Below are 24,357 nucleotides of genomic sequence, written 5' to 3'. Positions count from 1 at the left end.
ATGTAAAACCCACTCACAGATCGACGAGAGTGAGGGCGTGAACCCCAGTCCGAGTCACAAAAGGCTAAGATGTCACACCCTAATCTCCCTAGGGTGTGATGGGCACCCGACCCTTACTTAGGGCCGAGCGAACCCTCAGACCCTTAGTGCACACATAATCTTTTTGGACTTATAAATCAAATAAAGATGAAATACATAGTACAACTTTCAGAAATATTCTTTTCATCGTCCTCAAGTTAAACAAAGTCTGTAATCATAATTTATAACAAAACACAAAAAATGACACATCGGCTGACGGAACTGCTTACAAGACTGACATTCTATACCCACAACTCTGTCTGCAAAGTCTCTAACATCAATCAGAAATCATAGCACATATACTCTGACTCGGCAACACTCCAGGGAAAATGGAGCTTGCCAACTCCGCTGGAACATCTTCTGTAACGACTTCTACTCATCTGGGTGTACCTGCGCGGCATGAAACGCAGCCCCCGAAGAAAGGGGGTCAGTACGGAAAATGTACTGAGCATGTAAGGCAAGAATCACCGTAAAAGAATCATAACTGATATAAGGGGTGCAGAAACATATACAATATCCAGAATATCAAAACTCTTGCCTTTAGAACATCGATCATGCATATCATTATCACATAGCGTACCCGGCCCGTTATGGAACTCGGTAGATAAAATCATGTCATCATACTTTCATATCATCATGCATGCATATACATATATATATATATATATATATACCGTACCCGGCCCTCTAGTGAGGGACTCGGTGAATGAAATCATGTCGTACCCGACCCATTAAGGGACTCGGTGGATAGAATCATGCATGTGAACATCATATATCATATACATACCATACCCGGCCCTCTAGTGAGGGACTCGGTGAATCAAATCATCATATGCCCTCCTGGCCACCATAACATATCATCATCTCATCATATCATCATATACATATACCGTACCCGGCCCTCTAATGAGGGACTCGGTGAACAATGCAGTGGAGTGCGCACGATAACATACCCGGCCCGGGACTCGGTGAAAGATGCATTGAGGAATGCACGAGCAGAGTAGTGAGAAACCATATGCACATAAAACAAATTTCAAGACTCGATGGATAAGTACGTAGATCGACACTTGAAGTTCATAAACACGTTTCAAGTCAATCCGAGTTAGTATGAAAAAGTTATGGACGTTTTAGTACAGACCCTTCTACGAACGTTTCAGGAGCCATTTTTGGAAAATCAAAGCAACAATCATATCAAGTACCTTTCAGATATCGTTATGGATCAAATCAAATATAGCTTTTGGAACCATATGTACATATCAAAATATATCAAAGACTCAATGGAATAATCGAACATGCTAGCATTTGAAAATCAAGACATTAGTCATATCACTTATCTCTCGAATGCCATTCGGAAACATATCAAATAGATCTTCGGACATCATAGATACGCATCAAAACCATATGAAATAGCTTATGGAAATCAAGAACGTTAGCCATCCTAGTGGCTCTAAGAATGGGAGTTTCTTTAGAATCATATACATATACTTTGTCATGTTGGTTTCACAAAGATCATGCCAAAAGAAAGAAAGAAAGGGTAAGCCTTACATACCTGTTCCACGTCCTATTAGTTACGCTTATTCGTCCAAGCTTATTAGTCTACATTCAAGGAGATTTACATAATCATCAAACACATTGTCACACACTTGTCTTAATCTTTCAAATAAACTCACTTATAATCTGCCGAAATTTCGGCAGCATTTCCCCTGTAAATACACCATCCCCGAGAATCTAACTCGGCCAATTTATCAACAACAATCCGAGAATTCAACTCGGCCAAATTATCAACAACAATACCAACAATCATACTAACAATCTTCAACAATCAATCCAAAATATATTCTAACATTAACAACTCTTGTCACACAATTCAATGCCATTTCATTTATATTCAATTCGATCACATATATTCAAGCTAACACCAATGATCCCACATTCAAGTATTAATCCGAAATCATTCTAACATGGTTCAAGAATACCTCAAACGATTCACATAATATTCCAAACAACCCAATCAACATTTTACTTCACCCGAAACATTCCAAATTCAATAAGAACAATGACAACACATTTCCTTCCTTCAATTCATGAACTATACCAATGATTCACACACTAACAACATTATTCTTATAATTACAAGAAACCCTATTAGAGTCACATTAATTCCTCCAATAATTTCTCAACGATTACAACTTCATTTCAATTCATCTAACCTTCATTTTCATCATGGAATTCACAACCACAACAATCAAATTACTAAATAAAATCAATTCATTTGTTCTACACAACACAACTATATTAGGCCACCACCAACATACCCATATTTCATGAATTTCATCCTTTTCTACATACTACAATACTCACAATCATCCATAACACATGAAAGAAGATTGAATACATACCTTTTTCTCTTAGCTTCTTGGCTTGACTAGGGTTGTGAACTTGCACAAATAGATGGTTTTATTGCTCCAACAACCACTCCATGTTAAAGAGGACGTTCCAATTGGTTGGAATACTAGAATAAAATATTTTTTCTTGATCAACTCCAGGGAGCCAATTTTCCTTAGCCATGGCCGAATGGCTCTTTAATTTTTCTTGAAGTTTCCTTGAGTTTTGAAGATGAAAATATTTCTTGCTTTGGTCATCTCTCTACATATATATATATATAGCTCCTTCCAATACCATGTGAACACATGCCCTCTTTCTTGAAATTTCTTAAATATTAAAATAAAGATGACTAATTATTTTATTTTGTCATCACTTTTCCATATTTTATATATATATATATATATATATATATGCCACACGGCCAAAGTGGCCTTCTTCAAGAATTTTCTTGAACATTTTGTGAAATTCCCATTTTGCCCCTAGCCTTTCACAATATTACCATGGGCCACCTTGTGAATTTCCCTTTTTACCCTTAGCCTTTCTCATTATTTCCATACTAATGAACAACTTGTACATTAAAATAACTTTAAAAAATAGCCTTGCCCTTAACTTCTCACAATCATCTTGAATTATCCGAACGTACAAAATACGGGCTATAACATCCTCCCCCTCCCTTTAGAACATTCATCCTCGAATGTTCAACTGGTCTTATGGGGTCTTATAACACTTCGGGGGGTCCCTCTTATAGTTGTCCTTTTCTTCATGCCCATTCCTTATCTTTTACCCTATTTTCCTTATAATCGAACTCCTCGGTCTCTATATGAGTCCTCGTTCCGTATCATGGGTTTTCTAATCCACTGCGCCAACTCATTATCCTTGTCCTTCCCAGATCATCTCTTCTCTGTTACTGTTTCGTCAATCGTTATTCCTTGTTGGCTCTCCGGTGTGGATTCCCTTACAAATATGATTGAGCATCGCTTCACGTCGATGGTTCATATAATTCCATAGCGTATACTCTCATGCTCCGTATAATTAATGGTCCATGAACTATTTTCTAGTATCCGATGAACTCTTTTATTTCATTCATAGACACTGCGTTCCTTCTTTCTCTCAAAATTCCCAGGCTACCAATCGTTGATACTTTCGTTATAATAGTCGTTCTCGTCCGAAATATCCTTTGAATCTTATCATTCTCTCCATTATCCTTTGTGAACTTAGCTTGTAGCCTTTTCCTGCTCTTTTTATTACTCTTTAAAACATGTCGCTGCGTACTTAGGTACGGCGCCAGTTTGCCCGATATGAGGGATTCAAATCGTGGTATAAACATATCATAATTCATGTTGGCATGAAGCGTTCTCTTATGGTATCTTCCATCCTTTCCCTTCGTGTCAGCCTCACGGTACACTTCATTGTCAACTTGTTTCTATTCCTTTCATGTATTATCTTGATATGCCAATATGTTTTGAACTCCAGCCCCGAGCTTATAAATTTTCCTCCTCTGGGGCCTGAAAGTATTGCGATTCCTTTAGAGTCTGATATAATATATTCTCCCCCCCCCCCCCCCCTCCCCCCTTTATAAGGGGCTTTTTATACGCCAACCATCCTTTTGTGAAGTCTTCGTTTATATCTACTCCTCATCTTTCTTTCCAACTCTGTGCATATCATATCGAAACTTCTCACCATAAGTTTTTCTTTCATTTTCTGTCGATATCATCATTCTTGTCAACATTCCCATATCTTTCCATCCATTATTAGTCCTTTCGCACATGTAGCTCGCTTACTCGTAAGTCTTCCTAACTATGCGCTTGTGTTGCAACTGCGCGTCCATATTTTTCGAGTGTCCCGCTACTTTTTCTCTTAGCACAAAATCCTTACAGTTTATACTCTCTCTATCCTTGCTCATTGAGCCTTTAACCATACTTATGAAACTATGACCGAGCGGTCTTCCATACACATTCTTTATATTTCATTCCATTTCCTCTAAGAACAAATCTTTCAGACCTCACATGAATTCTCATTCCCTATCATTAATTTCCTAATCAACAATGTCGCCCCATCATCCTTATTCTTCTCTTAATACGTAATCGAGTTCCTATTATTTTACTCCCAAACGTTCTCTTATCCTTTTGCCGTTTGTGGCATCGGCTCTGCTTTTTTTATTGGTGGATGACAATTTGTATCCTTTTCATTCTTGTTCATTTGGCAAAGTCTGCACCGTTAAAGATGACTAGATATATTTTATATACTTCGTAAGTTCAAAAAATCTAACTCAATGTTGATTTGCTCTCATACAACCAATCCCTTATTGCCACGTATGATTATGGATGAGTGCAATAATATCCACTTGGCCGAAATCATAAGAATAACTCATGGCCATGCAAAAGTAGTTCACACAACTTGCGTAAAATAGGACCACTTGTATGAGTGGCAAATTGGCAATGAGACAAAAATAAAGAAAATTCAAGAGTAATTGAAATTAAGAAAATGCAAGTAGAAGTGTCCCAACATCTAATTAGCTCCCCTGATGAATTTTGATGCTTCAATTGAACGTTTGATACTACAAGTCCAACAGCTCATACATATACAATAATATTTCTTTAAATTTGAAAAACGAAATGCTTTTGGGGTGGGATTTAAAGTTACAAAATGATTTGAGAGGCTTGTAAACATTACAACTAACCCTTAATTACAGATGATTTGAACTAGTATCATCTAGTAAGATGACGAAAATGCAAAGGGTATACACATTACCTATGCATCTAACTACTTGGGGAGCACCAAAAAGTTCCTATACAAGAAGGAATACACACATCAACTGCAAGAAAGTATAGAATTAGCAATAATTATTTAGCAACAACAATGACTTTGTTGTTAAATATCAACAACTTTATTTAGTCGTAGCTATATCATAGTACTATCGGTAAATGTTTTAATCTTGTTGCCTTTTTTACAATTAATAAATATAATGAATTTTAAATATATATATAAATTTGCAACAACTTGTTGCCAACAACTATGGTATTGTTGGCTAACTTAAATGGCAACAACTTGATTCACTTGTTGCTATGAATTTGTAACCACAAAATTTTTCTTGTTACCAAAAAATTTAGATTCTTGTTGCCATATTTGAGGGGTAATATAATAAATTTAACATATAAAAAGCGTTGGAAATATTAACAATATCAATAAAAAATTAAACAAAAGGATAAAATTAATCTATACGATTCACGCTGCATCGTGACAAGTCAGTGTCTTGAAAACGATTTCGCCCCACTCAAGTACAAATCGTTAAGGCTGGTCACTCTCCAAGGTTCCACAACACTCCCAAATACTTGCAGTAGTGGCTGAAAGTTTGGAGTTGCACTAAACCAATTACACAGAAAACAACTCATCAGGAAAAGATGAGAAGAAGGATTTTTTCGGTGTGTAAATAAATTCACCAAGAAGGCTAGTTTATATAGGTTGAAAATCTGAAAGGGCTAAAAAGGATTAATGAACCATTAACTCAGCCATTAAGGAGAACTTAATGAGTCATTAACCTAGCTATTAAAATCAACAACAAATTAGCCTTTAAAAAGGAATCGAATATGGGAATTCAGTTGCAAAGCTTTCCAAGTCAAGTGTAACTTCTGCCACTCTGCCTGATAGAAGCACTAAAATTTAGCAATGAGAGACACTTTTCTTTGACTTCGGTGAAATTCTTTCCCAGGGTGAAAATCGTACGTATTCAATAATGAAATATGAATTATGCCTGACTCGGTCTTTTTTTTTTTTTGGTAGAGTGTTTTTAATTTTATAAAGAGCGTCATTTCTGAATATACTCTCAAAACAGGAAAAATTAAATGTAAAAAGAAGAATTTCAACTTCGTTTTCCTTAAGCTGTGTAATCAATATTTCTATTGTTGTTTCCTACCGTAGGCAGTATTGTTGCTACTTTCAGTTCTTTCGTTGCCTAAATGAGTTTTTAGTTGTGCTTTAAAAGTATGTAGGCATAATAAGATATGTGGATTTTCCAATTTCGAGAATTTTTTTTATTTTCCTATTCAATTTATATTTTTCTTTAAAATTGTAAAAATTCTAATCTTTCAATATATTAATTTTTATACAAAAATAAAATAAAATAAAAATAGAGTTCACTATTAAAATGACTTCTTGTAGCCTATGTCATTATAAATTTAGTAATGAATAAAATTTAAACAAAAAATTAGCCCAGTGAACCCGCCAAATTCGGCTAATTTTCATAACATGTAGGGGGGCTGGGTTTACCTTCTTTTTAAATTTTTACATTAACTCATTATACTTTTGAAATAATAGGTTCAAAAATAAATTTCTATTATAATTAGTAATTTACACATATATATCTTACTCTGTGCCGGCAAATATTGGGGCCAGTTAACTATATGATATATAGTCTACTGCTACTAAGTCTAATATAGACATTTGGCTTATATAAAATTTCACAGTGTTAAAAGTAGAATGGGGATTTCAATTTGAGAATTTTGAAAGAATAAATCAAAGAAAGAAAAAAGTATCCTTGGGTTCAATTCTAGAAAAAGAAAGCATATTATTAAGATAGATGTGAAATTTTAACCGTCCATTTTACTTGCAAAGTTGCAATGGTGCATCCAATAATTTTTACATCTTATGTTTGGGGCGCGCGTGCGCTCACACATACTCACACATATATTGAAATAATCTTGTAAAATTATAATATTGCTAATGTATGATTAGGGAAAGAAGCATAGGTTCACTTAAACCCATACTTCTCCACCTAAAGATGTCCCTGCTCACATGGGCGACCCTACGGCTATTCCCTTAGGCCCCCAAAATTAGAGCCCCAAATTTAATTACTATTATTATTATTATATACGTTATTATTTAGATAAAAGTGTTACAATGTATTTTTTTTTTTTGGTATTTGATTGATGTTATTTTATACCAATAAGTTCAAAAATGATGATAACTTTCTTCACTCATTAATTAGTGTATTTGCTTCACTCTTCAATTTTAATTTTATCCTTTTTATATAGGAATTAAGTTATATACATTGAGAACATTATGAATTTCTTTTACAATCTTCTCTAAAACTGCATGAATACCAAATCATAAATGCACAGTTTCCTTTTAGTGCAATTCAATATATTATATTAGGTTATTTACATTTATTTTAGATATTCACAAATAAGTGCTACTTAATAGAATGAACGACAATTGTCGTTTAACTTGATCAGAACGTGTAAATATTTTTGGCACTGTCAATGCTCAAAACTTAAACTATTACCTTATGTACGTTCTTTTTTTATTTTATTTTTCTTGTTAGTGATGATAGCCAAATCAAAAAAAAAAAAATCTCTTTGAATGTCGGTCCTCAACATTCGATAATCCATCACTTTATTCTTTGTGCTCTTCTTCCTTGTTTTTATTTTTATTTTTAAATTCGCTATTTTTTTGTCTTAAATGATTAAGTTTTCGTTTAGGAAGCAATTTTTTTTCTTGTTAGTGTACAAATTCTGTAAAATGAATGTAAGGGTCTCTCAATATGGTATCGCCTTAGGCAACGAGATTCGTTGAGCAGCCACTGCCTGTTCATCATGTCGTTGACGTGGTTCTTACAAGGAAAAATATTAGAGGAGATGACGTCTATGGTTCATTTACAAGATTAATAGATACTAAGATTTTATGTATTTTATTTTACAGATTTACTGTGTTATTTTTATTAAATCTCTTACAAAAAGAATCATATAACATTTCTAATGGATTACAAAGTCAAATTTCCCAGAAAAACGTCACTATGCGGCTATGCCCTATGTCATCCTTATTGGAATACTTATATTACGTGACTTAAATATACAAAACTTTTGTTTCAAATTAACTCTAGAAATATCACTTATTTGGGTAGCCGCAAAAGACGACTAATAATTGGAAAACAAAAAACCAGGTGGACAACAAAGGACATGAGCTCAGACGTTATACGCGTATGATGACGTTTTTAATATCATGTCACACTCTGTGTTAAAGAAAAATTAAAAAGTGACAAAATGTTGATTAAAAGATATCGTGCAACTACTATGACTTTGTCTTCCTGTTGAGGAGTAATTAAATCTGAGTGGGTATGTCTGACAGACTGACACTGAGTCGATTAAAGTCTTTTGAAAATCCTTGATTAATCAGAAGTGGACTTTGTGTTGTAGACTATTTTGGATGTTTTTATGTCTTTCATACATTAATCTTGCTCTAATTGTTTGACATAATATACATCATAATATATTCTTATAATGTTCAATAAGATTATCAAAGCTTAAATAGTTTATGCTCCTAGTCCCAGGTAATATGAACAAAATAAAAGTAGTATTGTTTCTCTACTTTAGAAAGGTGAAATAGTATTGTTTCTCAACTCGAAAAGATTTTGACGTTAACCTTAACTTAAGAAAAGAATAAGGGGTTGTTTAGTGCACGGTATAAGGTGGGATATTTCATCACTAATTTTGAGATTAATTTTGTATCATGTTTGGTCGAAGATATAAATTTATTCTGGAATTAATTCATACCTTCTACCAAAAAGAGCATAAAATGAGGTCCAAACTTAATAGTTAGATATCCCACCTTATCCCATTAACCTTAAGATTATTTTATCTCATCTCTCAGATGGAATAAATTAATCCCAGAATTATAATTCCGGGATAATTCAGTCCGCGTACCAAATGACAATAAGAAGTTCACTGGCTAGTTCCATTTGATTTGTCGTTCTACTTACCCCCTATGTTTCAATTTATGTGAACCTATTTCCTTATTAGTCCGTGCAAAAAAGAATGACCTCTTTCTATATTTGAAAATATTTACCTTTATATAATGATTTATAGCTACACAAAATATATGTGAATAATTTAGGACCACAAATTTAAAAGTTTTCTCTTTTTTTTTTTTTTAAATTTCGTATCCAATTAAATGGGTTAACAAAAATTTAGACGGAGAAAATATTATATTGCGAAAATTTGAAAATTCTAGAGTACTTCTTGTACTGTATTTTCTTATACACGAGAAAAGACTGAAGAAAACAAGCAAAAGTCACCAAAAGCGTGCAAGAACTAAATCATTGTTATGTTTAGGTCATTTTAATGACGGAAGCAATAAGACGTCACCTCTACTTGCTGTCAAAATTACCTTCAAGACATGTCGGGCTGCCTCGAACTTTTCACATTTTTTCCAACTCCTCATTTTCTTGTATGCATTATTGGTGATGTAGCTTGAAAAAATAATATAATAAAATGATTAAATTGCTCTAGTCAAGCGTTTTTGTCTTTCTCTAGTCATCGGTTATTAAGAGTTCGCTGCCGACTAACAAATTTGCCTTGCGTGGAACTCATTAAAGTTAAAACGCTTTCCCATTAAAAATTTCTCCATTCATAAAGTTTAAATTCGAAATTTCAAAAAGTATGATACAAACTTATAGGAATCCTAGGGACAAAATATATTATAACTATATATAAGGGAGGATCTATGATTTTTGTAGTCCTGACAACCTTAAAACTTTCATTTTTACCCCTATTTTGATCTTTATTTACATAGTTATCTATATGTAATTTAGTAAATTTTGAAAAGTTTGTTGGCAATTATAACCCAAAAAAGCAACAAATGTGGAGGACACTAGCAACTATCAACAATAATTTCCAAAAGTTAAGGGTCCCATGTATCCTCATTTATATAAGTTAATTTTTATATACTATCAAGAAACCATATAAAATTGATAGTATATAATTAAGGATAATTTAGTGAAAAAACTTTTTAATTTCTAGGTATGAGTGATTATTAGAGCCAATTTTTTTTTGCCAACTAAAGCATTTATTAGGTTTTACATTACATTTAAATATACCCTACGTCATATGTTCCTCTCCATATGCTTCTCTCTATTAAACATCCAACATTTTACTTCTTTAGTGATATCATATGTGCTTACAAATACAGAAAGTAAAAAATTATTGAATGACATTGTTTAATGTTGAAAATGAAGGTAGAGTTATCAGTCAAGATTAGATTATCTTTAAGATCTCTTGTTTGATTAACCAAGAATTATTATTTTTTAAGCATAAAGCATATATGAATAACTAAATTGATTCTTGAGGTTCACTATGAATTTAGTTATTTATTGAATTTCGTCTAAAACTAAGATTAAAAAATACATTTGACTAGTATAAAGCGTTCACACATAAAATAATGAGTGAGAAATGAATAAATATCAAAAGAAATCTATTTCTATCTATAAATAACAATCGCATGCTCTCAAATTCATAAAAATCCAAAATTAATTTCCAATTTATGATCTTCGATGAGTTGTAATTATCATACTTTATCATGCTCGTTTATAGAATATCGAATTACGTGTGCCCTTCTGGTATTTGCAAATTTTGCTACCAAACTTATTTTCTCATAAATATTTTTTTTAAAAAACTATCCAATTATATGACGAACAAACTTTAATAATTATGAAAATTTATAAATAAAATATGATTAACCTGTAATTACATTAGATTAATTATGTACTAAAAAAAGTGACACAATTTTATACTTATTTGATAAAACTTGCACTTTATTTTTATATTTTGAGTTAAGCCCGGGCCTCCGACAACTAGTTATACAAATATTAGGAGTTAATATTGAATTTTGAATAGTTTTAACGGAAAAGGTCCAAAAATACTCCTGAACTATTGAAAAAGGCTCATAAATACCCTCCTTCCACCTTTTGGTCTAAAAATACCCTTCCATCCACCTTTTAGGTCTAAAAATACCCTTAAGGTTTGTTTTTGGCTCAAATATACCCCTCAAACTAACAGGTTAAATTTAACTCTTTTAAAAAGCCAAATGGCAATTTGTAATTGGTCAATAATAAAATTCCGTAATTTAAAAAAAATCCAAATTTTAAAAAAAAATTTGCCAATAATAAATTTCCAGTAATTTAAAATTCCAGATTTTAAAAAAAAAATTGCCAATAATAAAATTCCGTAATTTACATATTTTTTTTTAAAATTGTGTGGAAACTTAAAAATTAAAAACTAAAAAATTAAAAAATATGAACGAAACTGTTTTTTTTTTTTGCATTTCGTGAATTAATCAACGAAATATGTTTTTTTTTTTGCATTTCGTGAATAAAAAAACGAAATAGGAAATTATAATTTTTTTTTTGCATTTCGTGTATTAAAAAACGAAATAGGATAAAAAAAATTATTTTCGTTCATATAAAACGAAATTGGAAAATTGGAAAATATATTTTGTCCAATTTTCCAATTTCGTTTTATATGAACGAAAATATTTTTTTTATCCTATTTCATTTTTCAATACACGAAATGCAAAAAAAAATTATAATTTCCTATTTCGTTTTTTTATTCACGAAATGCAAAAAAAAAAATCAGTTTTGTTCATATTTTTTAATTTTTAAATTAAATAATATATGTGTCCAATCACAAAATGCCATTTGGCTTTTTAAAAGAGTTAACTTTAACTTTGTTAGTTTGAGGGGTATATTTGAGCCAAAAACAAACCTTAAGGGTATTTTTAGACCAAAAGGTGGAAGGAGGGTATTTATGAGCCTTTTTCAATAGTTCAGGGGTATTTTTGGACCTTTTCCGTAGTTTTAAAGTAGTTCCAAAGTTTTTTTAAAGTCTAAATTAGCCCTAGCTCACTTAATAGCATATTTTCTATTAAATAAACGAAAAAACAAAAAAAGGAGAAGGAAAAAGGAAGGGTTAGATTCTTAAATAGAGACTTACACGATACTATTGGTTAAAAGCTCTGAAGCTCGTTTAGTAAAATGATGAAAAGGGGAACATTTAGAAAGGAAAAAAAAATAAGTTTTGGAGTACTGAAGCAATTCTTGATCAATTAACATGAAAATTGACCAAAGACTAGAATCTAGACTTTCTTGAAAGTACTATTTACTTTCACCCAGTCTTTCTAAATGGCCACCTCGATAGTGAAGTCTTTTAATACGCAATTACTACTAATATTATATAGACCCTCAGTTTCCTTGCACTTTCTCTTCCATCACAGGACCAAATATTCAATTAAACTGCTTCCACTTTCTCACTTTATAAATACCATCTTACCCAGTTTGTCTCTTCATTCCTTTCATAGAAAAAACTGATAAATCAAAGAAAAGTAAAAGAGAGAAGAAAATTAAAATTAGATTCCATGGACACAAGTTTCGGAAACAAGTCTTTTACTATTGACCTTAACACAAACCCCTCATTGCACAACATCAATAGAAGTCCGGTACCGGTAAGTAGATCTATATTTCAGTTCATAAATACGGATATTTTTATATTCTTCTTCTTCTCATTATTATTATTTATTTATTTATTTATTTATTATTACGATTATCTTGAAAATAAGGCAGATTATCAGTTACAATAGTTAATAATAACCTCATAATGTAAAGTTACACTTGTTCGTGTATATAAGTTATCAGATAAACTCTATGGTTATTACTGTTGTTGTTGCTGCGACACATATTTTGCTTAGCTTTATAATAAACTCTATTTAGATAACTTACTTTTTCTTTGGATGTATTTTAAAGTACAATTTGATATATGCAGCATGAGATATTGGATGAAGAATTGATTGGGATGAGAAATGAGAACAAGAAGCTAACAACAATGCTAACAACTTTGTGTGAGAACTACAACACCTTGCAAGCTCACCTACTTGAGTTGCTGCAAAATAACTCCACTCATGAAGAGGACAATTCCAAATTATTATCATCAAGAAAAAGAAAGGCTGAAGACCCGTGTTGTGTGAATAATTCAGACATCAATATTGAAGAAGCGTCACCAAAGAGGCCGAGGGAAATTACTACCAATATTTCAACTGTTTGTGTTAAAACTGCTACTTCCGATCAAACCTCAGTAAGTCAACAATTTTGAATATATTTTCAAATCTTAAAGAGATAAACCTTAAGATATTGATCTAAAGGTCAAAGGGGCATCTCAAAAGATCAACAATCTTAGTGTAAATTCAGATGATTTCTTAGGTCACTCAACTAAGAGTTATTATATCAAAAAAGTCACTTTTTTTGTTGAAAAATTTTGGAATCAAGAAGCTTTCTAAAATAAGAACTATCTATTAAATGACCATCTGAGAAATTAACCCAACAAATTTACCAGTGATAATTAACCTTTTCTCATATACTCTGCCGTATTATTTTATGTTACACATTAACCTTTTCTCATATACTCTGCCGTATTATTTTATGTTACACCATTTTGAGCCATGATTTAGATTGTAACATAAATAGGATGAGGAAGCAACATGCTTTTACAATTGCAAGACTATCACATAAATATAGATTATTGGTGTAATAAATACAGACATATTTTGAATTTAAAGTTTTTGGGTTCCTACATCGATCCCAAGTTAATATCACTTCCTCCGTCCCATAATAATTGTTCACATTACTATAAATATCCGTCTCAAATACTTGTCCGTTTACAAAATCAAGATAGAATTAATTAAGTTTTTACTACTTTGTCCTTAACATTAATTATTTTTTAAAGTAAACAATATTGATTAGAGTGCAATTAATTAGAGAAAGATAAGGGTAATGTAGTAAAAATATATTTTTATTTATGAGTTCTTAAAGGACGTGTAATTAAAGAATAAAGTGGACAAATAATATGACACAGAGGGAGTATATACTACTAATTGGTCTCACCGTCAAAAAATTATAAATATTTTGTAGATTTCTTAATATAGGCATCAGCAAATGCTACTGGGTGAATCTGCCCATGATAACAAATTTCAAGTATAAAACTCCAGTAATATCTCTTTATTTTGTGTTGTTTTTTCTTAATATCGTCCATTATTTTTACCTTTTTTCTTGCTTTGGTTTATAGGTGGTGAAAGATGGATATCACTGGAGAAAATATGGTCAAAAAGTGACAAGAGATAACCCTTTTCCTAGAGCCTATTATAAGTGTTCTTTTGCACCAACATGCCCAGTCAAGAAGAAGGTCAGCTCATACATCCCTCTTCCCTCTTCTTTAACTATATATTAACAATGTTTTGGAAAACATTGTGTTTACTTTAATGGTCACTCTTCCATGCACATGAATAACATAAGATCAATTGCAAAAGAGCTCCTATGCTAAAAATGTATAGCTTATATTAGTTTGTTTTTACTAAATGAAACTCAATTTTTAGGTACAAAGAAGTGTTAAAGATCCATCAGTTTTAGTAGCTACATATGAGGGGGAGCACAACCACCTTCGTCCATCCCAAGCTGAAGAAACAGTGTCAATAATTAATCAAGGTGTTACAACAGATCCAAGATTTTTGAAAAAATTCATCGAAGACATTGACACAAATTCACTACAACAACAATTAGTCGAACAAATGGCATCTTCCTTGACAAAGAACCCTAGTTTCACAGCTGCAGTTGCTGCAGCCATCTCTGGAGATTTTCTTGAGAATCTGATTTAGCTTTCAAATGATGCAAAATTGCAGTTTTTCAAATGGTTTCTGTTTGTTTATCGAGATTTGTTGAGAGGATGTAATGGTAATTGTACTATTGGAGGAATTAGTTAGTAAACTTACATATTAGTTGTCGTTGATAGTTACTTACTGAGGTTTAGTTGAACTATATTTTAGTGTATATAAGAACCACGTATATATTTTGAGCAGTTAATGCATAAGATATTTTCTTTGATTCTCATTACGTTCTTTCTCTCAGTAAACTTTCTTTTCCTTCTTAACCAATTCTAAGAATTAACATGATATCATCAGAGCCAATTTCCGTTTGAATGAAGCTTGAATTTCGTTGAAGTACCTCATTAGTCTTGTGTGAGGAGTTCAGATTAGTTTTTTTCCTTTCGAATCTCAATTCATTTCCTATTTTGAGTTTCATAAACCCTAGCGTCGTATTTTGTGTTAGGTTTTTGGGTTTTCCCTTCCTACGTGGAATTGGATTAATAAAACACAATCCAATTAGGTTTTTGGGTTTTCCCTTCCTATGTGAAATTAGATTAATAAAACCCAATCCAATTTGGACCAGGCCATTTTTCCCCAAAATTTCCTCTATATATAGGATCAATTTAGGTCTTGTTTTGACAACACAAGAATGAATTCATAGCAGCCATATAAAGAGAAAAACGTGAGAGTGAAAGTAGATTTTCGTCCAGAAATTTTCTGCTACAGCAGTGCACTTTAAATTGTGTTTCCCGATTCGTTAACCGTTGGATAGTGCTGAAATTTTAACTGGGGGTTCTAAACATCTGGTTCTTCGATTTCAACGGCGGAGATCGGATTTTGTGGTCTGTAGCTCCAGTTTTCGAGTACGAACAGTAGCTCATTTTTGGGGGTGATTTCTCTCCTTTCTTCGCTAGTTCTGGTGCTATTTTTATGTATTGTTGCTCCCTGCTTGGCTTTGTTGTTGTAGCCATTTGGAGAACATTGTTGTAACTCTTTTTGATTATAGTGGAGCTTTTGTGGGCCGGAGGTCCCGTGGATGTTTCCTCTTCACATTGAAGGGGTTTTACCACGTAAATTTAGTGTCTCTTCCATTCGATTTATTTTTGCTTGCTTTGCTATTTTATTGTTGGTATAGCTGCTGCCTGGATTTCCATTTGTGCTAGTGTTTATTGTCTTTTCTTGGTTCAAATAGTGTGGGAAGTTTCGACTTGGGTATTTCTTCCGCTGTTATCTCGTCGTGCAATTTGATTATTGCTTGTTTCTTCCCAACAAAGTGGTATTAGAGCTTGTGGTTGTATTTGGTTGTGTCGATTGTCTATTTGAATGATGGAGGAAAATATGAGCAAGATGGTTTGTTTAAATGACACTAATTACCATATTTGGAAAAGCAAGATGAAAGATCTTCTATTTGTCAAGAAATTGCATTTACATGTATTTGCTTCTATGAAACCCGAGTCTATTGAAGATGAGGATTGGGAATTTGAGCACTTACAGGTCTGTGGCTATATCAGGCAATGAGTTGAAGTTAATGTTCGAAATCATATTGTGAATGAGACAAATGCTAAAAGCTTGTGGGAAAAGCTCGAGACACTTTATGCTTCAAAAACTGGCAATAATAAGTTGTTCCTACTGAAACAATTGATGAATATTAGATACAAAGAGGGCAACCCTATTTCTGATCATATCAATGATTTTCAGGGTGTCCTTGATCAGCTGTCTGGAATGGGTGTCAAGTTTGATGAAGAAATAGAGGGACTTTGGCTTCTTAATACTCTGCCAGACTCTTGGGAAACTTTTTGAATTTCTTTGACTAATTCTGCTCCCAGTGATGGTGTAACCATAGAATATGCTAAGAGTGGTGTTTTGAATGAAGAGATGAGAAGAAGATCTCAAGCGTCATCTTCTTCAACTTCACACTCCAATGTTTTGATTACTGAAGACAGGGGGAAAAGTAGTTTCAGAGGTCAAAATGATAGAGGTAAAAGTAGAAGCAAGTCAAGAAACTCCAGGTACAAGACTCTTACATGTGACCATTGTCACTTGAAAGGACACACCAAGAAACATTGCAACAAGTTTAAGAGAGACTAACAAAAGCAAAAGAAAGAAGGCGATAATGAAAATCGTGTTGTTGTTGTTACTGAAAATGATCTTCTTGTTGCTTGTGGTAAAAATGATATCAATTTTGTTTGTGATGAGTCTACCTGGTTTGTGGATTTAGGTGCCACTTCTCATGTCACGCCAGAGAAGGAATTATTTTCTTCTTATACTCCGGGTAATTTTGAAAATTTACGAATGGGCAATGATAGTGAGGCTGAGGTACTTGGTATTGGCACATTTTGCTTGAAAAGTAAGAATGGTTCGAGGTTGGTTCTTAACAATGTCAAGCATGCTCTAGATGTTCGGCTGAATTTAATTCCTGTAGGAAAGCTTGATGATGATGGGTATGATCAAACCATTGGTGGTGGCTAGTGGAAGCTTCTTAAAGGTTCAAAGGTTGTGGCTAGAGGTTACAAGATGTCTGACTTGTACTTATTTCAGGGCTCTATTTGTAGTGACTCAGTAAATTTGATGGAAAATGATACTTCATCAGAATTATGGCATAGAAGGCTGAGTCATATAAGCGAGAAGGGGATTGATAACTTGGCTAAGAAGAATTTGCTTTTTGGAGTGAAACAAGCAAAGTTAAAGAGATGTGTTCATTGCTTAGCCGGGAAACAGAAAAGAGTTTCTTTTCAGAGTCATTCACCTTCAAGAAAGCTAGATTTGCTGGAGTTGGTACATTCTCATTTGTGTGGTCCTTTTAAAGTAAGCTCTCGTGGTGGTGCACTTTACTTTGTGACTTTTATTGATGATCATTCTCGCAAACTCTGGGTGTTTCCTTTGAAGTCCAAGGATCAAGTACTTAATGTGTTCAAGACTTTTCAGGCCTTGGATAAGAGACAGATAGGGAAGAAACTAAAATGCATCTGCTCAGACAATGGTGGTGAATACATTGGTCCCTTTGATAATTATTGTAGACAGCAGGGTATTCGGCATCAGAAAACTCCTCCAAAGACTCCTCAATTAAATGGTTTAGCAGAGAGGATGAACAGAACTCTAGTTGAGAGGGTTAGATGTTTGCTTTCAGATGCTAAGCTGCCAGATTCATTTTGGGCAGAAGCACTTAATATTGCTGCTTATGTTATCAATTTATCTCCTACTATTGCTTTGGATGGTGATGTCCCTGACAGAGTTTGGTTTGGTAAGGATGTCTCTTATGCTCATCTGAGGGTCTTCGGGTGTAAGGCTTTTGTACATGTTCCTAAGGATGAGAGGTCAAAGCTGGAAGTTAAAACTAGGCGCATCTTCATTAGTTATGGTCAAGACGAATTTGGCTATCGTTTCTATGATCCAGTTGAGAAGAAACTTGTTAGAAGCCGTGATGTTATGTTCTTTGAAGACCAGACAATTGAAGATTTTGACAAAGCTGAGAAGGTTGATTCTCAGAGCAATGAAAGCTTAGTTGATGTTGATCCAGTTCCTGTGACTATTGCACCTGAAGAAAATCTTCAAAATAATGAAGATCAAGTTGATAAGGAAGATAGTGATCATATTCAGAATGACCAGCATGATGTTGTTGATGCTCCAGTGGAAGATGATGTGGTTGGCCAGCAACTAGTTGCTATTGATGTTCCAACTAGTTCTCTCAGAAGATCTATTAGAGAGAAAGTACCTTCATCTCATTATTCTCCCATTGAGTTTGTACTCTTGACTGATGGGGGAGAACCTAAAAGTTTTGATGAGGCCATGGATAGAGAAGAAAAAGAAAGGTGGTTTGATGCTATGCAAGATGAGATTAAATCCTTGCATGATAATCATACATTTGATCTGGTTAAGCTTCCTAGAGATAGAAAAGTTTTGAAAAACAGGTGGGTTTTTAGGGTGAAACATGAAGATGGTAACCCAGTTCCACGGTACAAGGCTAGATTGGTTGTTAAGGGCTTCAGTCAGAAAAAGGGAGTTGATTTTGATGAAATCTTTTCTCCAATTGTGAAGATGTCATTCATTCAGGTTGTCCTAGACTTGGCTACGAGTCTAGATTTAGAGTGTTGCTTGATCACCGGGCGGTTTCCTCAACATAGTCGGGAGGGGGAGAATTGTCAGGTTTTTGGGTTTTCCCTTCCTACGTGGAATTAGATTAATTAAACACAATCCAATTAGGTTTTTGGGTTTTCCCTTCCTATGTGGAATTGGATTAATAAAACCCAATCCAATTTGGACCAAGCCAATTTTTCCCAAAATTTCCTCTATATATAGGATCAATTTAGGTCTTATTTTGACAACAAAAGAGTGAATTCATAGCAGCCATATAGAGAGAAAAACGTGAGAGAGAAAGCAGATTTTCGTCCAGAAATTTTCTGCTACAGCAGTGCACTGTAAATTGTGTTTCCTGATTCTTTAACCGTTGGATAGTGCTGAAATTTTAACTGGGGGTTCTAAACATCTGGTTCTTCGATTTCAACGGCGGAGATCGGATTTTGTGGTCGGTAGCTCCAGTTTTCGAGTACGAACAATAACTCATTTTTGGGGGTGATTTCTCTCCTTTCTTCGCTAGTTCTGATGCTATTTTTATGTATTGTTGCTCCCTGCTTGGCTTTGTTGTTGTAGCCATTTGGAGAACATTGTTGTAACTCTTGTTGATTATAGTGGAGCTTTTGTGGGCCGGGAGTCCCGTGAATGTTTCCTCTTCACATTGAAGGGGTTTTACCACGTAAATTTGGTGTCTCTTCCATTCGATTTATTTTTGCTTGCTTTGCTATTTTATTGTTGGTATAGTTGCTGCCTGGATTTCCATTTGTGCTAGTGTTTATTGTCTTCTCTTGGTTCAAATAGTGTGGGAACTTTCGACTTGGGTATTTCTTTCGTTGTTACCTCATCGTGCAATTTGGTTATTGCTTGTTTCTTCCCAACATTTTGTACACTATAAAATTATTTCTTCTCTAATTAAGTTTAATTGATATTTAACCTACCTAGAAGTGAAATGAATTATGGCACATGAGACAGAAATTATTGTGATAAACACTAAGACTAGTGGTATTGGCAGACATCGGTTTACAGTTATGATCCTTTTTTCCCGCATCCATTAAATACTACAGTTTATGTTCTTGTACTTCCCAAGCCAGTTAATTATTGGACAAAAAGCTATGAAATTTGAAGTAGATATCCTTGAGAATTGCACTTTGTGTAGTATAAAATAGGTTTCGTGGATGGAACTTGAATAGAGAGTCAGTATGAAGGAACTTATAGAGTGCAATTATATAAATTCAGTTTTGTGATTTGATGTATATGACCTCAATATTGATTGATTTGGTTAATGGGATTGTTTACACATTTGATTTGCACTATACCTAAGTAGATCGTTCACAAAAAAGAAAAAAAAAACGGTTCAATAAAATCACTGGAGTGAGAATAAGTAGGATAAAAAATTCTTTTCATCTTATTGATATAAATTGTCGGGAACCTTACAACACTTTTGCATTCAATGAGCATAGGTACTTTCTAACTTTAGTTGATGATTACTCAAGAATTTATTGGATCTTTCTATTGAGTGATGTCATAGTAAAAGAATTAATTTTTTCTGTTAATAAAACTGACTTTTCTGCTTTTATAAAAATTCTGAAGTAAAATAATGGTCTTGAATTTTTTAATTGCCAATGTCACGATCTTTTTCTTTTCACAGGCTATTATCAATCAAAGTTCTTATGTGGATGCTCCACAATAAAATGGAGTCGTTGAACGTAAACATAAACATCCTGGTCCAAGAGAAAAGATGAGATGTCCTTGCTAGACTTGGATGTGATGGAGCTACTCGATGTGGGAAATCTCAATCATTTGTCTGAGCTGATGATTAAGCATACGTCAAGAGTTGCGGACACCATCAAAGATAGCCATGCAATGCCTTATGGTTTCTTGTTGACAACTTTATTTGGGAAGATGAATATTACTTTTCTAGAGGTCAAGTATGAGACACAAAATGATGATGTGTTGGATATAGCTACGTTGAGAGCTTGTGGCTATATGAATCTACAATGAAGAGGTGGAGTCGACCCTATTATACTTCCAGAAAGAAGTAAAGTGACATATGTGTTGAAAATGGGGGAGCCGCTATCTTAGGACAATCATAAGCTATTTGAAGAGATTGTCATCTTGAGGGATGAGATTAAGCAGCTAAGAAAGGAACTAAGGCGTGGTAGATATGCTCATGCTAAACAGCTGAAAGAGATACTTTGAGTTACGACCTCGCATCCTAACACCTAATGAACGTGGTCCTCAATCTCAACCCTGTGCTCAAGGCTGGCTCATGGGGGAAGCAACTAAAGAAGTTGCTTTAGGACCCCCCCCCCCCCCCCCCCCCAAATTAAGGGCCCCAATTTGTATATTATTTAGTATTATATAGGTATATTATTATTATAAAAAGATACTAGTTTATGCTTGTTTTTGGAATATGATAGGGATTAAAAATAGAAGATGTTATGTAGGGATTAAAAATAGACGATGTTATGTAGATAAATACTTAAATTTCAGAACATGCAATATGTATAAAAGAATAATTCAATGAATAATTAATTAACGAAAAGACAAAAAAAAAAGAGTCTTTTGAAGTATCTTTTAGAGTTGATTATTTCTTATAAAGAGTGGATGAATTCATTTTTGCAATTAAAAAATAGACTTGAACTATTCTAGATGTATGAAATTATTTAACATCTACACAACAGTACAAAATAATTGAGATCATTAGATTAAGAAAGCTTATAAAAATATTATATATATTGTGATGTTTTTTGTAAAAATATTTTCAAAACCGTGGTGAATAGAGTTACTAGATAGTTTCAATGGCAGGAGCTAGCAAGTGGTCGAATATGATCAAGATTAGAGGTGGATCCAGAATTTAAATTTTTTGAGTTCAATCTATAAGGTTATTGCACTGAACTCATTGTATTTGTAAAACTACAGGTTAGAGTGACTATTTGTTGCAATTCTAGTGACTTTTTATACATAAATTTATGCTTCACATTAAAAGCATTGGATTCGATCGGATAAATCTGATATTTACATGTTGCATCCGCTGCAGACGAAGATATGTAATACATTAGATAGTCCATACACTATCATTACAAAACAAAAATGCAAAGAAATCAAATAAACGCATATAAATTTTATTAATTAAACTTATGTTTAGGCCACCAATTTCAATTAACCGCCCGTGAATGTGCTTCAGTCCTTGTCCTTGATCTCCCAAACCTTTTTTGTTTGGTTATGTAATACTCATGGTTGTCAGTTAGTTTGAAATGGAACAACCTTATTCTGTAATATTTTGGGTTGGATCTTTATGTCTTTTATGGCACTACCTCTATAAATTCACTGTTTTATGTTTTAATAGCATTTATCTTTGAGATGTCTAATATCCTTTGATTAATGTTATCATGACCCAACCTGTCGTGATGGCACCCACACTATCCCTTAGTGGGCGAACCATCTCCTTAACCAATTATTCATTCATTTGTATAATTATAAATCCATAACAAGAAATAAAACCATAAAGCTGTCTAGTCATGCCATAAATAAAATAAAGATGTGGAAGTCTAACTATTACAATCCCAAAATCTGAAAGTCATCGTACAAGGACTCTTAAAACATAAAGCTGTCCAAGAAATATTAGTTGTCTGAAATAACATAAATGTCTGAAATGAAGTAGACATCAAGATAGGAAAGATCTTCAGGTGGCATGGCATGGATAGGAGCTTACCCTCTGTTCTAGATACGAAATAGCCTCAAGCTAGATGTGAGGTCTGGAAGAAGTCTCTGGCACACAATCTGCACTCAAAAAGGGTGCATCAAGGTAGAATCAGTACAAACACTATGTACCGATAGATATCATCGGCCGAGTAAGGTTAGTATCATGCATACGTTTATAAAATCAACAGAATAGGCAGCTAAGCACAACAACACAACAATATCAAAAGTCAATCATCAACAAATCAACAATGCATCACAAAAATAAGATAAGTCCAATGCAATGCAACCAATGATAGTATCTCAACCGTATACGCATGCCAACGACTATTTTCGCCCATTAGTCATGACCTCCAGGGGACTATGGTGTCCATGTACTACTCGCTCCGGAACGGACCTCGGATCACGACCCCTTATTTAGGCCACATCCTTACCCCCTGTCAAATGTGCCTTTATATATATATATATATATATATATATTTGTATCTGGCCACAATATGCATCTCAACGTATTTCCAATCCAACAGTCAATATGGAATATGATCAGTCAATAAATTCAATGTCAATAAATGCAAGGCACCATGCCACAAGTCATAACAGGCCTCAGATAATCAACTCATCACAACATGAATATGCAACCATCTCAATCAACAAGAAGAGTATATATTGACTCCTTCCTTCTCATAACACAACAATTTTACCTCAGGTTTCGATACATAAAGTAATGGCGACAAGCCCACATAATCAGAAATCATACCAACCTAGGTGATGTCTAATCAAATGTCATGTCCGAAGACCTAATCATGCTTTCTCCCATCAATTCTACTATATATACAATCAACTAACCAAAGTTTAACTCAAGTAAACCATAATCTACCTTAGGTGCAGAACTGAAACAAAGCAAGCTATTCCGCTAAAGCTTTCCCCTTTCGTAATGCTTCGAAACGCTCGAAGTCTAGCAATATAGCGCTAAATAAGTAATAGACCATCTACTCAAAATAAGAACAACAGTTGGGGAAGAAGACCCCATTATTCCTACCCTTTTCAAATGGGTGAAATCATCATTTAATGGTGAATTTATCATAACCTCAATCCCAATAATCATAATCCTCTAATTTATAGGATCCTAACCAATTTAATTTTTTCAAAACAAATTTTAATCCAAAGTTCCCATTTTGGTTGGAACCCTAAGTCTCAATACATAGTTCTCAGCATCATTAATCAATTTCCCATCCTAGAAGATGACAACCTACACTCCTAGATGATAGAGCAGTAATAATATCAACAATTCACCATTTATTTAAAGGTTTATTAATGTTAGGGTTCTAGGACTTTCATTCACCATTAATGGACTTAAGACTAGCATATGATCTTAAGAAGAAAGGGGAATGATCCACATAAAGATTAGGACTTACCCTCAAAGAAGAATCCACCCAAGCCTTAGAAAAATCGCCCTTTTTTTTTCTCTCGCAACTATTTTTGGAGTTATGTGGGTAATGCCTCGAAATCAGCAATGTAAAAGTGGGTTTCTACCTCTTGTCGATCGCTGCAGCGGTCACTACTTTCACTGCAGCTGCCCCACTATAGCGATCAGAGAGGCCGCTACGGTGGACCTCATTAAATAGCCCGACTCGCCATAGCGATCCAGACCGCGCCGTAGCGGTC

The 24,357-nt window shown here is 33.7% G+C and overlaps 1 protein-coding gene and 1 long non-coding RNA gene across 3 annotated transcripts; one reads left to right on the top strand and one right to left on the bottom strand.

Annotated features, from left to right (window-relative positions):
• Nucleotides 1–181: 181 nt before the first annotated feature.
• Nucleotides 182–3,995, bottom strand: LOC132638331 (uncharacterized). Its single transcript, XR_009581678.1, has 2 exons — nt 2,478–3,995; nt 182–468 (listed from the first exon to the last, which is right to left on the bottom strand). It is a non-coding gene; the product is annotated as an uncharacterized LOC132638331 (long non-coding RNA).
• An 8,506-nt stretch (nt 3,996–12,501) lies between these two features.
• LOC132635746 (probable WRKY transcription factor 40) lies at nt 12,502–15,161 on the top strand. 2 transcript variants are annotated; one of them, XM_060352249.1, is made up of 4 exons: nt 12,502–12,732; nt 13,050–13,358; nt 14,346–14,462; nt 14,653–15,161. In XM_060352249.1, the coding sequence occupies exons 1-4, from the start codon at nt 12,646–12,648 to the stop codon at nt 14,929–14,931; spliced, it is 792 nt and encodes a 263-aa protein (XP_060208232.1). In that variant the 5' UTR covers nt 12,502–12,645; the 3' UTR covers nt 14,932–15,161. The 2 variants fall into 2 exon arrangements, with proteins under 2 accessions (XP_060208232.1, XP_060208233.1); XM_060352250.1 differs by having other exon boundaries at nt 12,581–12,732; nt 13,031–13,358.
• Nucleotides 15,162–24,357: the final 9,196 nt, after the last annotated feature.

The sequence above is a fragment of the Lycium barbarum genome, chromosome 4, assembly GCF_019175385.1.
Source record: "Lycium barbarum isolate Lr01 chromosome 4, ASM1917538v2, whole genome shotgun sequence".
Classification (NCBI taxonomy): Eukaryota; Viridiplantae; Streptophyta; class Magnoliopsida; order Solanales; family Solanaceae; genus Lycium; species Lycium barbarum.
The sequence above is the reverse complement of the archived record's forward strand: the minus strand, read 5'-3'. Positions and strand labels throughout refer to the sequence as shown.